The following is a 15,307-nucleotide window of genomic DNA, read 5'->3' as shown; positions in this document are numbered from 1 at the left end:
TATTCTTGTCGTTGATAATTCTAGAGCACCCGGGGAATAATATGAGTGTGTACATGGAGCCTCTGATTGATGATTTGGTCCATGCTTGGGAGAAGAGGTATGGACATATGACCGAGCTACAAAGACAAACTTCAAGATGCATGTTTGGTACCAGTACTCCCTGCATGACTTGACGGCATATGGGATTTTCTGCGAATGGTGTGTTCACGGGAAGTTCCCATGCCCAGTATGTAAAGCATCTTTGAAGTTCATTTGGTTGTCGAAGGGTGGCAAGTATTTTTCGTTCAACAAACATCGACAATTCCTCCCTCCTGACCATCCATTTAGACGAAACATCAAGAACTTTACGAAAGATGTCGTAGTTACAGACCCCGCACAGCCGATGATGATAGGGGCCGCAGTTCGTGCTTAGTTAGATGCTCTTGAGGTCAATAATGAAGAAGGTGGTTTTTTGGGATATGGCGAGCAACATGCTTGGACGTAGAAGTCGTGCTTGTGGAACCTCCCCTATTTTGATGACCTTCTTCTTCCACATAACATTGATGTAATGCACACGGAAAGAATATCGCCGAGGCAATTTTTGGTACAATCATGGACATTCCTGACAAGACAAAGGATAACGTTAAGGCTAGAGTGGATCATGGGAGGTTGTGAAACAGACCAAAGCTAAACATGGCGCCTCCAAGAGCTGGCAAGTCGTGGAGGAAGCCTAAGGCCGATTTCGTTCTGACGAGGGCCCAAAGGAGGGAGGTACTAGAATGGTTCCAAACGTTAATATTCCCTGATGGCTATGCAGCGAATTTGAAGAGGGGAGTAAATTTAGCAACTATGCGAATCAACGGGCTCAAGAGTCATGATTACCATATATGGCTTGAGCGCCTACTTCCGGTGATGGTTCGAGGCTATGTCCCTGAGCATGTGTGGTAGGTGCTAGCGGAGTTGAGCAATTTCTTCCGCCAGCTTTGTGCGAAGGAGTTATCTTGTACCGTGGTTGCAGAAATGGAAACAATGGTGCTTGTGTTGCTCTGTAAGTTGGAGAAGATCTTTCCACCAGGCTTCTTCAATCCGATGCAGCATATGATTCTACACCTCCCGTATGAAGCACGAATGGGGGGGCCTGTGCAGGGTCGTTGGTGCTATTCAATTGAGAGATGTCAAAAGGTTCTTTGAACTAAAGGTAAGAATAAGTGCAAAATTGAAGCATCCGTTACAGAGGCATACATTTTGGAGGAGGTGTCAAACTTCACATCAAAATACTACGCTGACAACCTTACTAGCGTGCATAATCCACCTCCTCGTTACAATGCCAGCGAAGATGAATTGAGCCTTAGCATTTTCCGACGGCAACTCGGAAGTGCAAGTGGTGCGACCCGCAAGACCTTGAACCATGAAGAGTGGCGCTCTATCATGCTGTATGTGTTGACCAACCTATCCGAGGTGGTGCCGTACATGATGTAAGTTCTCAACAAACTTGTTTTGAACTAGTCACCATTCTTTTGCCTAATCGCATATTTCTCATTGCTACAGGCAATTTCATCGTCAATTCTGGTGTAAATCAAGGCAACCGTACCCGCACGAAGCTGAGACTCTTCTCAAAGAGGGTGCGGGAAATGGAATGCCCGATTTCATTTCTTGGTTCAAACAGAAGGTACAATCCAATTTCATCGTCAATTCTCGTACATACGATTAATATAACGAACCGCCTTGCTTGAACTTGCAAGGCCGAACTGATGCGTCTATGAATGTCGAGTTGAGACATGTTGCCGATGGCTGTGACTATAGGGTCAGGTTATTTGCCGGTTATGACGTCAACGGATATCGTTTTCACACAACAAGGCACGAGCAGAGTCGGCCCAATCGAAGAACCACAAATACCGGAGTTTTCACGACAGGCTCTGATGGGGTCGAGTACTACGGAAGAATTCGAACTAACTTTTCATGGTTGCAAACCTCTTAATCCAGTCATATTCAAATGCCATTGGTCTGATCCATCTGTCGTGAGACGGGCCCCTAATCTTGGGCTAGTCAAAATTCGACAATCATCCATGTTACCAGGAGATGATGTCTATATTGTGGCTTAACAGGCCACAAATTTATTATTTGTCATACCCGTGCCAAACCGACAGTTGTCTTAAGGGTTGGGATGTTGTGTACAAGGTATCGCCACACGGTAAGCTACCTGTACCAAACAATGAAGATTACAATATAGACCCCAACACGTACGAAGGAGAGTTATTCCAAGAAGATGGGCTCGAAGGGAGTTTTGTGATAGATTTAACCGAAGCGATTGGAATGGAAGTAGACAACGAAAGGGTTGCTGAAGAGGATGCTGGAGATGAGGTTCAGAATGTGAAGGACTTAGAATTACAGTTAGCTAATGACAGTGATGATGACATTCCTCCTTCGGAGCATGGGCTTGACTATATCGACACGCGTGATAGTGATGATGAGATTTATGATCCAGCTAATCCCAATCATGATGATTATATATAATACATGTATGAGTCGTACTAATTTATTTATAATTTGCATATCTTTCTAATTATGTTTTGTTTATCTATGCTGATTGGTTCACTCTTTTTAATTGTAGGTCATTGAGCAATGGTGGGCGATATGAGGAAGCTCACCTCGATTTGCGAGAGACTGGCCGCTACAGGGACTAGTTCAGGGTCAGGGTCACGTTCAGGGAGCGGTCGAGGGAGGCGTCGAGGTAGGCCTCGATGCAGGGTTGAGGAGGAGGAGGAGGTGGTGGTCCAGAGGCCTCGAGGGAAGGGTAAAGCGGTGAGGCCCCCATCGCCTGAACCTAAGGTGGAGGAGGAGGAGGAGGAGGAGGAGGAAAAGGAGCTACCTTCCACACACGCCTCTGGGGATGACGAGTAGGAGGAGGAGGAGCAGCAAGAATAGGAGGGGGACGGGGAGGCAGGGGATGCCCAGTCCAAGATATGGTTGCGAGGTCCCTCATCCCTCCCGAAGCGTCCGATACCTGAGCATTTACGCCCGCTGATTAAACCGATTGGGACCAAGTAACTTTAAATATTCTCAATAATGTTCTTATGTTGAAAGTTATAAAAACTAATAATTTATATTAATCACTTGTGCAGGAGTTGGATTAAGCTCAGTGGGGGTGGCCACAACCGTAAGGCCAACGGGATCCTTGGCCTTTTGTGCAGGGTTCACTTCCCTGGCTTGGTGGTGTACGCCGGACCGCAGCAGCCGGCCTACATGTGGGATCACTACATCGCCACCCCCGACGTTCCTGATTGTCAACAGAGGAGATTCCCCAACATAGCAGAGTGGGTGAAGGCCAAGCTGTGGGTAAGTACTCCTCGCACTACATTGCTCAATACATCACCTACGTTCGACATTCTTGAAATAATAACTGTATACATCGCGTCTATATGCAGGATTTCTATAGATGCCAGGAGGGATTCGAGGCCAAGGCGAATGCCGTCTCTGATCTAGCCGCCAAGAAGCTCGTGAAGGACATGCATTACGAGGCGCGCATCCAGGCCATCATCAAATTCTACGCTCAATACAGACAGATGAAGGTTAGAAAAGAGGAGGCAAGGACAATGAACCTGACCAAGGACCAATTCATGAGGGTAAGTAAAGAACGTTGATACTTACTTTATTTAAGATTAATTAGGCTCAATTTCTTTTTTCATATGTCACACGCTTGATGATGTAGGTGCCTCTGTGGTGGTGCCGTGCGCATATCCGGTGCTGGGAGATGATGGTGGACGTGTGGTTGGATAACCACCTTACTTGCTGGCAGCGGCATTTGCAGATGCTGACTACACCACACCATCAAGGCAGCCTAAGTCTTGATGAAAATAGAGAAAAATGGGTATGCAACTTCAATTCTTTATTCTAACGTTCAATTCTGCATAATTCCTAATCATTTTGTATTTTTTTGCCGCAGTTGTCGTCACATGATGGCCGACCTTGCTCCCAGCTCAAGGCATGGATCCTCTCCAAAAAGGGCAAGACGACGGTCGATATCTATTTCGACCCGGACGACCCGTCCGAGGCGTACAGCCATCCTAGCATACACAGTCGCGTCACCGAGTATACAGCGATGGCTAGGGAGGTTCACGGGCCAGACTTCGATCCGAGCTCCGAGGACATTGATGGAGTAATCGTGATGAGGGTGGGAGGAGGCAAAAAGCATGGCCGATATTGGATTGGCGACGGTGTAATCGACACGGCCTCTACTCCCACTCTCTCCCAGATCCGAGCAAGGAGCACGGACTCGAGCTCGGCGATACGGCCACGACCCACCACTGCATAGTTCCAGATGGAGGCTCTCCAGGTTCTTTCTCTCCCATTCATCATTCGTTTGTTGTTATACTTTAGCTTTGCATTATAACATTGCAATGAAATACTGTAGACCCAGGTGGAAGCAGCAAGGAAGCAACAAGAGGAGATGGCGGCGCAGATGGAGGAGATGCGGCAGAGGATGTAGGAAGAAAATCGGATGAGGATGGACCAGATGTTCCAGTACATGCAGAATTTTGCTTCGAGCATGGGTCAATCTTTGCCTCCGCCACCGATGCTGTTCCCTCCGCCTCAGCCACCCACAACTACTCCTGTGAGTCACTTGACACATTGTGCTTAAGATTGAATACTTTAATTTTGACAACTTTAGATGTTAGCTCAGAATGTCCTATCCTATGTGCAGAATCAATCGGTGGCTTCGAATAATGAAGATCAAGATTTATCACAGTGGTCTCCTTGGCCTCCACGGAACTAGACTTAGTTGTGAACTTGGATGAAACTTAGTTGTGACTTGAACTAGGATTTATGGATTGTTTCATGCTTATGTTGGATTATGCCTGTGATGTTTATGAATAATGCTTGTAATGGTGGTTGTGAATTATGCCTGTGATTGTTTATTACAAATGCCTGTGATGATTGTATTGTGAATTGAGAGGGGTCGTTATACATGACAAAACGGGTAAAAAAGGGGATACTGTCCACTTTGCTGAGTGTTACACTCGGCAAAGCCCCTATTTGCCGAGTGTTTTGGCCACTTTGCCGAGTGTTACACTCGGCAAAGCCCCTATTTGCCGAGTGTTTTGGCTTTAACACTCGGCAAAGTGGCCAGTTGCACCACCTCCTGTCTCTTGTTTGCCAAGTGTTTGGGCTAACACTCGGCAAAGGTCTACGTATTTGCCGACTGTCATGACCATGACACTCGGCAAAGGTCCACGTATTTGCCGAGTGCCAAGGCGCCGACACTCGGCAAATAGCCTCGAGTTTGCCGTGTGCCTCAAGGCCGACACTCGGCAAAGGTACACATTTTTGCCGAGTGTCTGCCATCTGGCACTCGGCAAACGCGCCGTTAACCTGAACGCCGTCACCGCCGTTGTCGCCGAGTGTGTTTTTGGCCGTCGGCAAAACGTTTGCCGAGTGCACAAGGTTTGACACTTGGCAAACATCTGTTTGCTGACATAAAATTTGTCGTGTGCCATATGCCGAGTGTTACACTCGGCAAACTGTTTGCCGAGTATTTTTGGGTCTTCGCCGAATGCCTGTGGCACTCAGCAACTTTACTGTTTCCCGTAGTGTGTGACAGTTTTCTTGTAGTGAAAACCATGCATTCATGCTAAATGAGTATTTTAAAAATTATCTTTCTTCTAGTATTCCTTGAACTGAAATATTCAAATATATATATCTTAATATATAATAGGACCGTCCTTGTTTCCGGTGGCGCACTTTCTCTGATAGAAACATGTGCATCAAATGCTGCTGCAAATAGGTGTGCAGCTAACTGCCACCTACTTGCAATGAATAATTCTGATTATTTCATTCTACCTTAGACATAAACCCATCTAGGTTTGTTCTAAATAAAACCCTTTCAACTTTGAAAACTTATTATAGACTGGCAACACAGAATCGATACTACTAGATATATCACAAAAATACTTTCATACTATACAAGCGTACACTACTCCACAATGCCTTATCACCACCGGCTCTCAAGTGCCCTTCACCGCCGGTTTTGGATCCCTCGCATGAAAGATGGGAGTGATAGGGTATCCCATCACCGCCGGTTCTGACACCGCCTGTTTTAAAACCGGCGGTGAGACCCTTCCCAAAAAACCAAAAAAAGGCCAATCCCAGCCCCACCGCCCCGCCGCCCCACCGAGCGCCGCCGCCACCGGAGCCTCGACGCCCCACCATGTGCCCCTCGACCAGAGAGAGGGGGAGAGAGAGAGAGAAAGAGAGAGAGAGAGGGAGGTGGCTTACCCACGTCAGCCAGCTGCGCCGCTGGTCCTCATCCGTCGTCACCGCCGCGCCTCGACCCCTACACCGGCCAGATCTGGGTAGGGAGGAGAGAGGCAAGTCTGGGCGGCCACCCTGCGCCACTGCCGCTCCCCCACGTGCCACTCTGCGCCACCGAGCCTCGAGTCTTGCTCCCACACCTTGTCCTGCCGCCACTCCCCACTGCCAGCGAGGGGCGAGCGGAGGGGGGAGGGGAGGGAGCAGAAGAGGGGGGATCTGGCCGACAAGGAGGGTGCAGCGGAGAGAAGAGGGCGGCTTGAGAGAGAGAGGGTGTGCAAGATGGGGGTCGGGCGGTGCACCGGGGGGGGGGGGATGGCATGGGCCGGACACGAGTTATTTTCAAAATTGAAGTTGTTGAAAATTTTGTATTACGAGCCAGCGGTGATACTGGTAATAGTCTCACCGCCGGCTCGTAATACAAACCAACGGTGATGGTAATTTTCACTGCCGGTTTTCACCTCCTACAGCTCCATTTCCTTTGCAACCGGCGGTGATAAAGTATCACCACCAGTTTATGTAAAATTGTTTGTGATAACTCGTCTCGCATGGCTCGTCCTGTAGTAGTGGCAGGTGTACTGCAACATAAAAAGTCAATAGATAAAACATCAGAAGCTAGATATTGCAACATTTGAACATCTCAAAACCCATCACGCAGACCTCTATTACGTGGATAGGCTTGTGCCACATCTCATAAAACATTAGATATTGCAACATTTAAACATCTCAAAACCCATCATGCAAACCTCTATTACGTGGATAGGCTTGTGCCACATCTCCCATCCGAAGCGAGATGCGCGTCCGGACGCCCGTGACGATGTATATAAAGCACCCCTTGTGCAGCTGCTCTCTGGATCCAAACATAGAAGAGACACCGTAACGCTAGAAAGAATGGGTGACCACAGTGCCAGCCCCGTCTCACCACCGCCATTGCCCATGCTTTCAATAGACACTCGTGGAGTTGGGGCAACCGGCGAAGCGGACGATGAGCCCCTGAGCCCCACGGCACAATTGTACGGCGATTTCTGTATCGTCGCCGTCGTCGGCCTCGCTGCGCCCATCGACATTGAACTGGCTCGCGCCGGCCTCGAGGTCACCCTCGTGCGGCACCCTCGCTTCTGCAGCATCCATGTAAGTCTTTGAGCATGTACTCCGTATTTAAAAAAACTTTGAAACGTTAACTAAACGTCGTTTCAAATGGAAATTCTCCCACTTATAGAGTTTATTGCAACAAAAACCAAAGCCCAGGTTACCAATAGTGGTACACAAGATGACGAAGTGAACTTGAGCAGGTGACAGACGGGCCAGAGCATCGATGGGTCCGGACGCCGGTGAACCTGGACGACCACATTATCGTCCCGGACCTTGACCCCGCCGCCATCGCCGCCGACCCCGACAAGGTCCTGGAGGACTACGTGTCCTCCCTGTCCACGCTCCCCATGGACAAGTCACGGCCGCTGTGGGAGCTCCACATCCTGGACTTCCCGACCTCCGAAGCGGCGTCGGCCGCCGTGTTCCGCATCAACCACGCCCTCGGCGACGGCACGTCGCTGATCTCCCTGCTCCTGGCGTGCACGCGGAGTGCCACCGACCCCAAGACCCTGCCGGTGATGCCGTCGGCCATGCCGCCGCCCGCGCGACTCAAGGGGCGGCGCCGCGTCTACGGGGCCTCGCCGCCACCGGCGAGGTCGGCGGGCGCCATGGCGTTCGTCGCCTGGGTCCTGTCCTGCGTCCTGCTCGCCTGGCACACCATCGTGGACGTCGTGAGCTTCGCCGCCTTGGCGCTGGACCTCGTCAGGGACCCGCGCACGGTGTTCACGGCCGTGAAGGGCGTCGAGTTCAGGCGCAAGCGCTTAGTCAGCCGCGGTCTCAGCCTCGACGACGTCAAGCATGTAAAGAACGTCCTCGGCTGCGTACGTGACGTTAACCTTTCCATGAATTGCTCTCAATATCTAAATAATATTTACTTATATGTTATATAAAGTTTTCATGATTTATTGGAGGTCACATCTTATATAAAGTTCACTTAATATCTCAATGAACTGATGCGCAGACAGTAAATGACGTGTTAGTCGGAGTGACATCAGCTGCGCTATCCCGGTATTACTTCCGAAAGTCCGGTGAGTGTGACACTCTTACTACTCAATCAGTTGTGAACAGCTGGGAGTTAGAGTTGTTTCTCCTGTGTTGATGTGTATTTATAGGAAAATTGATCAATGTTCCTTGCATTCCTATAGGCGACGATGCCACCAAGAAAGATGTGTGCTTGAGATCACTCCTAATGGTGAATGTAAGGTCAACACCTGGCATACAAGTAAGCCAAAAGTTCTTGAAAATATTTTTTTACAAAATTTCAAATTACAACACCTTTTGGCTTCCGATTACTATGTGCATATATTAATATCTTTTTGTTTCTTTAGGAGTTAGCGCAGATGATGGAACCTAGCAAGCATAATGGTGTAAAATGGGGAAATCCAGTGGGGCAAATCATACTCCCGTTCTACATTGCTATGTATGATGACCCTCTTGAATATGTCCGCAAAGCAAAGAAGGTTGTAGATAGGAAAAAACATTCACTAGAGGTAATCGTCACGCATGGAATTGGAAAAAGGGGCACTGAACTTTTTGGCACCAAGGTACAAATCCTATATCGACCTCTTCTTTTTGGTGAACCTAGCAGTATGTTTTCTTATTAATTAAGCAATCTTAATTAAGCCAAGAAAGATGTTTGATTGGGATATCAATACGAGATGCTCAACTCAACAACCCAGAGCACCTCACCTCATCCTAACTGACTTTATTAATAACATGAAAGGGTGGGTGGGTGAGCATTGGTGTGCAACGTGTGCGTGAGCATGTGTACATAAGATAATGTGTTTTGTTAGAAAAAGAAGATATAGTGTCATCATACGATAAATTATTCCTGATTGCTATATACAGACACTACTAAAATTTATCCTGATTGCTACAGACACTACTAGAGAATTGACATTTAGTACCTATCAGTAACCCCCTTTAGTATCATTACACGATAAATTGTTTCTGATTCCTCACTGTATCTCCCAGTTTTCCCACCATCTTCTACATGGGTGCTCGATGCCCAAATTTCATCAAATTGTAGCAAAATTTAATTTAAAAATAAATTCATTGACCGATCAAACAACTGAATCCTTGTGTGAAATTTCAAAAATTTTCCTTACACGTAGCTTGTTGCAGGTTTCAGGTGCTATCTTCCATCGTATGGTATCTAATACCACAGTGGCGTTCTCCAACATGATTGGTCCAGTTGAGCAAGTAGAGTTTTATGGGCACCGGGTTGTCTACATTGCACCTAGCGTATGTGGGAACACATCGGTATGAATTAAACCGGACCATGCTCCTTTATGTAGTATATATGTAACTAAATTTTAGGAATTTTATAATGTATGAGCTGTCATTTTCGTATGTTATAATATAGGAGTCAAGTTCAATGCTTGCCATAAAGTGATCATCATTGTGCAGATATATATTATCATATATATAAATTTGTACATCTGAAAATGAATTAATATTCAGAGTTTGACATCACGTACTTGACCGCAAGAATTAAAAATTGCCTTATGATCGAAAAAGAGCGGAGGAAGTATATGCATATACAAGAACTTCTAATTCTACACAGTCCAGTAGAATGGTAGTTAAATATGCACACATTGGTAACGTTTGATCATTTGTTGTTTCCCTTTGTTAAATATGTGCAGGCACTTACTATCCATTGGCAAAGCTACGCCGACACCATCAGGGTTGTGCTTGCAGTGGATGACTCACAATTTCCAGATTGTCATCACCTTCTAGATGACTTCGCTGAGTCCCTGAAACTAATTAGAGAAGCAGCATCAGCGCACTACCAGGAAGCGGGAAACTCCTGACGGCCAAAAACCGTCAGGGAACACCCCGAAACCGTCAAGAACTCACCGACAGGAGCCCATAGTCAGGAAAGGTCCATTTCTCCTGTCCGTTGGCTGACAGGAATCATTTCCTGACGGCAGTTCCTGACGGCCGTCCTGAGGGAGTTCCTGCGGCCGTCCTGAGGAACCAATTAATACAGATTAAAAAAAATATAATATACACATGCAGATCGGCACCAGTAACAATTTCTTAGCTTCACCAAAATCAATACCTGATAGTTCTATATACATGCCCACAAGAACTATTTGTTCAGATATATCAGATTGAGGCCTTGTTTAGTTCCTAATTTGGGAGTGCCAAAATTGGGATTTTGCCATAAATGCGCAAGTGTAGCATTTTGTTTATATTTGTGAATTATTGTCCAAACATTGACTAATTAGGCTCAAAAGATTTGTCTCGCAAAGTACAAGAAAACTGTGCAATTAGTTTTTGATTTCATCTACATTTAATACTCCATGCATGTACAGCAAGTTTGATGTGATGGGGAATCTTCTTTTTGCATAGTGTCAAAGTTGGGATTTTGGGGGGAACTAAACAGGCCGTGAAATCTATCAAACTATTGGAGTTCTCCACTAAATACACATCCTTTTATATAAAGAGAACTTGATATGACAGACTGCTTTAAATTCAACTCCTTGTGTACATGAGCACATAACTCCCTATACTTAGTTATCTCACTGCTGGGGAAAGCGCTTCGGTACGAGTTCCTAACCCCCGTTTAGTACCGGTTGTGCAACCGATATTGCTACTTCAGCACTAAAGGGGGGGGTCTTTAGTACCGGATCAAATAACCAGTACTAAACGGGTATTAAGAAATAAAAAAGAAATCCAAACGGCCGCCCGGCCTGCATCCCACCAGCCGCGCCTGGCTGCCCGCCACCGGCCGCCGCCCCGCCGGCCGCCGACATCCGCGGCCCTGCCGGATCCAGACGGCTGCTCGCCTCCACGCCACCGAGGCTGAGCTCACCGTCGCAGCTGCAGCTTGCAGCCAGCCCACCGTCCGCGCCCGCCGTCACTACCGTCGCACCTCGTCCCGCCGATGCTCTCTACTATAAGTGAGGGGCGAGTGGAGGGGAAAGGGGAGGGGCAGCAAAGGGGCGGAGGGTGGTAGCTAGGGGCTGAGAGTGAGAGAGGGAGTGCTAGTAGGAGAGGAGGGATGGAGGGAGAAGGCTGGTGGCAGGAGAGGGAGGGGGAAGGTGGCGGGAGAGGGGGCGATGGCAGGAGACGGAGGGGGCGATGGTAGGAGAGAAAGGGGAGAGAGGGGGGCGGATAGGAGAGGGAGAGGGTGAGGCTTGGGGAGCTGAGAGTAGAGGGAGAGGGTGGAGAGGAGAGGGAAAGGGTGAGGCCAAGCAGAGGGGGCCGGGAGATGAGATATGGGTGAGGCCAGGTGGAGGATATAGGACCTGATTTGTGGGTGACCCCCTTAGTATCGGTTGGAGGCTCCAACCGGTACTAAAGGTCACCCATTAGTACCAGGTGGAACCTCCACCCGGCACCCACCCGGCACTAATAGGTGACCTTTAGTACCGGTGGGAGCTCCCAACCGGTACTAACCGGTACTAAAGGGGGACCTAGCCGTTAGACCCGGTACTATATTAGTACCAAGTGAAAAACTAACCGGTACTTAAGTTAAGTGTTAGGACTAATGGACTAATGCTTAGTTTTTTGGTAGTGGTTGGAAACGGCTCAATAATTCAGAGGCGAGGAGAGGAGGCAGCTCACGTAACGACTCAGTTGGAGTCTTAAATGCAAGTTAGTACATGTCGCACTCAGTCACTATACGATCTTATCTTGATGATCATGCAATAATATATAATAGCACCGTCACAGTCAAGTTGCTGATATGGTGTGGAAGCAAGAGGCAGCTGTCCCAGCACCTCAGACTTAACGCACCATATCTTAGCGCCAAGTGGGCCGGCACTCGTGTTCCACGCGCACCAGCAACCCAAGGCAAGCTGTGATGTGGCCAGCAGTTGATCATCAGATGCCTGAGACCACGAAAAGGACACTTAGAAAGGTACCATATGTTGCACTTGTAAAATGGCCAGTAGACGTGTGCAGAACTAGAAAACAACTTACTTGATGCACGATGTCTAATAGTGCTCACTGGGCCCGCACTCGTGTTCCACGCGCACTAGCAGTGGCTACTAGGTGAGCATGGAGATCTCCTACTATTGTTGCTAGCTCAATTATTCTTTTTTCCTAATTAGTGATCCGCAAACGTGATCCCAAATTTTTATTTTTCCTTGAATTGCGGGTGGTCCATGTATAGGCCCTCTCGATTATTGGACAAGTGGATCCCGAGCTGCTTCAGGTGACGCGTCCCATCATCAAGGGGCTGATTGGTTTGCTGTACTCAGCTTGGCCAGGCTTGCTCGGGTGCTAGATTTGTAAAATCAGAGGGCAATAAGGAAAGCGTGTCTTACCCCGTTAGGAGCCGCACTTCGTGTTTATATGGGTGCACAATCGGCACAAGATTTACACGAGTAACAACCTAGGAGAGCTGGCCAAAGAGTCCTAGTTACAACAACCAAATCTATCTACAACAAGACTCTTTGGTCAATACTTATCAGGTTGTTACAATATGAGAAGTTGAGATTGACTTTGAAATTCTCCATCAGCCGCACGGATAGTGCCTTAGTGAAGCCGTCTGCTACTTGATCTTTGGAAGAAACAAAATCAATATCCAACAATTTTTGTTTCACACAATCTCTCACAAAGTGATAATCAACTTCAATATGTTTTGTTCTGGCATGAAACATCGGATTACTTGACAAATATTTTGCTTCCAAATTATCGCACCATAATTTCGCAGCTCGTGGACTATCAACTCCAAGTTCTCTCAATAAAGTTTGTATCCATATAATTTTTGCCGTGGCATTAGCAATAGCCTTGTACTCAGATTCTGTACTAGACCGAGACACAGTGGACTGTTTGTGTGCACTCCATGAAACCAAATTAGATTCCAAGAACACTGCAAAACCCCCTGTAGACTTTCTGTCATCCAGGCTGCCGGCCCAGCCAGCGTCCAAGAAAGCACTAACCAATGTAGACGACGATCTATGTATTTCTAGTCCAAGTCTCATACATTGCTTTATATATCTCAAGATTCTCTTTACTGCCTCCAAATGAACCATAGTAGGAGCATGAAGGAATTGATACACCTTATTGATAGAGAAAGCAATATCAGGTCTTGTGAGAGTTAGATACTGCAGAGCTCCAACAATACTTCTATATCTTGTAGCATCATTAGCACCTAATAATGTTCCTTCATGCAAGGATAAGTTTGCACTAGTTGACGGGGTGTACTGACCAGTTTGCAATCTGCCATCCCAACCGTCTTTAGCAAATCGGATGCATACTTGTCTTGAGTAAGTACAATACCATCATGTACCTTATTTACTTCAATACCGAGGAAATAATGAAGATTGCCAAGATCCTTGAGAGCAAATTCTTCCTTGAGATCATTAAGCAAAGCCGTTGTTGCCTTTTCCATTGAACTTGCAACAATTATATCATCTACATAGACCAACACAAATATAGTGATGCCTCCCTTTCTAAAGTAAAACAATGACATATATATATAATAATGATTTTTCATGTACACGTTTTTCCATTCAAATTAGCTTTACAGTATTATTTTTATTACAATCAATATTAGGAGAGTAGTGACTAATGTGTACTTCTATCATTCTTAATTTCTAACTTGAACAGCTGGGAGTTAGAGTTGTTTCTCCTGTGTTGATGTGTATTTATAGGAAAATTGCACTGGTAGAAAACTGAGCATTAGTCCCGGTTGGTAAGGGTCATATCTCTCGGATATCCATCCGGGATAAACCAACCGGGACAAAAGGGGGGAGGTCTTTAGTCCCGGGTATTTTAACCGGGAGTAAAGGACCCCCTTTAGTCCCGGTTGGTGTCACCAACCGGGACTAAAGGGGGTCCCTTTAGTCCCGGTTGGATTTACCAACCGGGACTAAAGGGGTCCCCTTTAGTCCCGGCTCAATTCCAACCGGGACTAAATTGCGCTTGCATGGCACTGGTGACGCCTGAATTTTTCATGCATGCATCACGTATACGTATAGTAGTACCGCGGCCCTTTTAATTTGTTAACCTTGTAGTTAAGATTTTTTTAGAATGAATTAAATCAACTAGTATTTAAACGAATGGGATTTGTAATTATACAACTACTATATATATACACAATCCTTATACACAATTCATATACACAATTCAACTAGCTTAATTAGTACAAATCGATCATATATACAAATAAATCAAAGTATCTTCCTACGATCTTCCCGTCGTGGTGTTGCTGAGAGGAGTGTCTAATTGTCGTCCATCGTAATAAAATTCTCCTCTTGGATTTACCACCTCGTCCATTATGAATCCAATGAGACCTTCACATATTGCCGCTACTCTTTCTTCCTTCAAGAGTCCTTGTTGAATATTTAACATCTATAATTTGGAAATTTGTGAATGTTACATGAACAAATACATATAAGGAGCTAGAAAATAATTAACTAGTAATATATTTATTTTACGTACTTTAAAGTTGTGCGGCGTCATCTTCGGTCCCTTGGGTCCCAAAAAACTGTGCATGTGCTCACAGATGTAGTAGCCACATAGGTTATTCCCGGGTTCCTGTCTTAAGCACTTCAGTGCGGAAAAAAAATAAGTTATGAAATATTCGTGTTATACAATGTAATAAATGTGCAGACTTCATACGTACCGGGAAGTCTGTGTTCCATGTAAGATCTTCTTTGAATGGACCTTTGTGTGTCCTTATGAATTGTTTCCATACGCTGCGGATTAGAATAATGAATGACATAGTGTAATAGGGATAAAATTTAGGAAATAAATTTTTGCATATAGATAAAGGTCCAGAATTATTACAAGCCTAGCATGTCTTGCAATTCTTGGTAGTCCACCGGATCTTTCCGTAACGAATCAAAGACAGTGACGTGGCTTCTTTCAGGCTCAATTATAATAAGGATCCAGTGGAAGCTGCGTGCGTAAAATGTTCATGCATATTAGAGCTAACTAACATGTAGAGATAAGGAAAAAGACATCGAAA

General features: G+C 46.3%; 1 protein-coding gene across 1 annotated transcript; it reads left to right on the top strand.

Moving 5' to 3' along the window:
- The first annotated feature begins 6,978 nt into the window (after positions 1-6,978).
- Positions 6,979-10,630, top strand: LOC101769041 (O-acyltransferase WSD1). Its single transcript, XM_004979765.2, has 7 exons — positions 6,979-7,416; positions 7,578-8,198; positions 8,339-8,405; positions 8,523-8,599; positions 8,706-8,921; positions 9,502-9,639; positions 10,023-10,630. Exons 1-7 carry the CDS (start codon positions 7,024-7,026, stop codon positions 10,188-10,190), a joined length of 1,680 nt encoding a protein of 559 aa, XP_004979822.2. The 5' UTR covers positions 6,979-7,023; the 3' UTR covers positions 10,191-10,630.
- Positions 10,631-15,307: the final 4,677 nt, after the last annotated feature.

Source organism: Setaria italica, chromosome VIII (assembly GCF_000263155.2).
Source record: "Setaria italica strain Yugu1 chromosome VIII, Setaria_italica_v2.0, whole genome shotgun sequence".
NCBI lineage: Eukaryota > Viridiplantae > Streptophyta > Magnoliopsida > Poales > Poaceae > Setaria > Setaria italica.
This window is presented reverse-complemented; position numbering and strand designations above follow the sequence as displayed.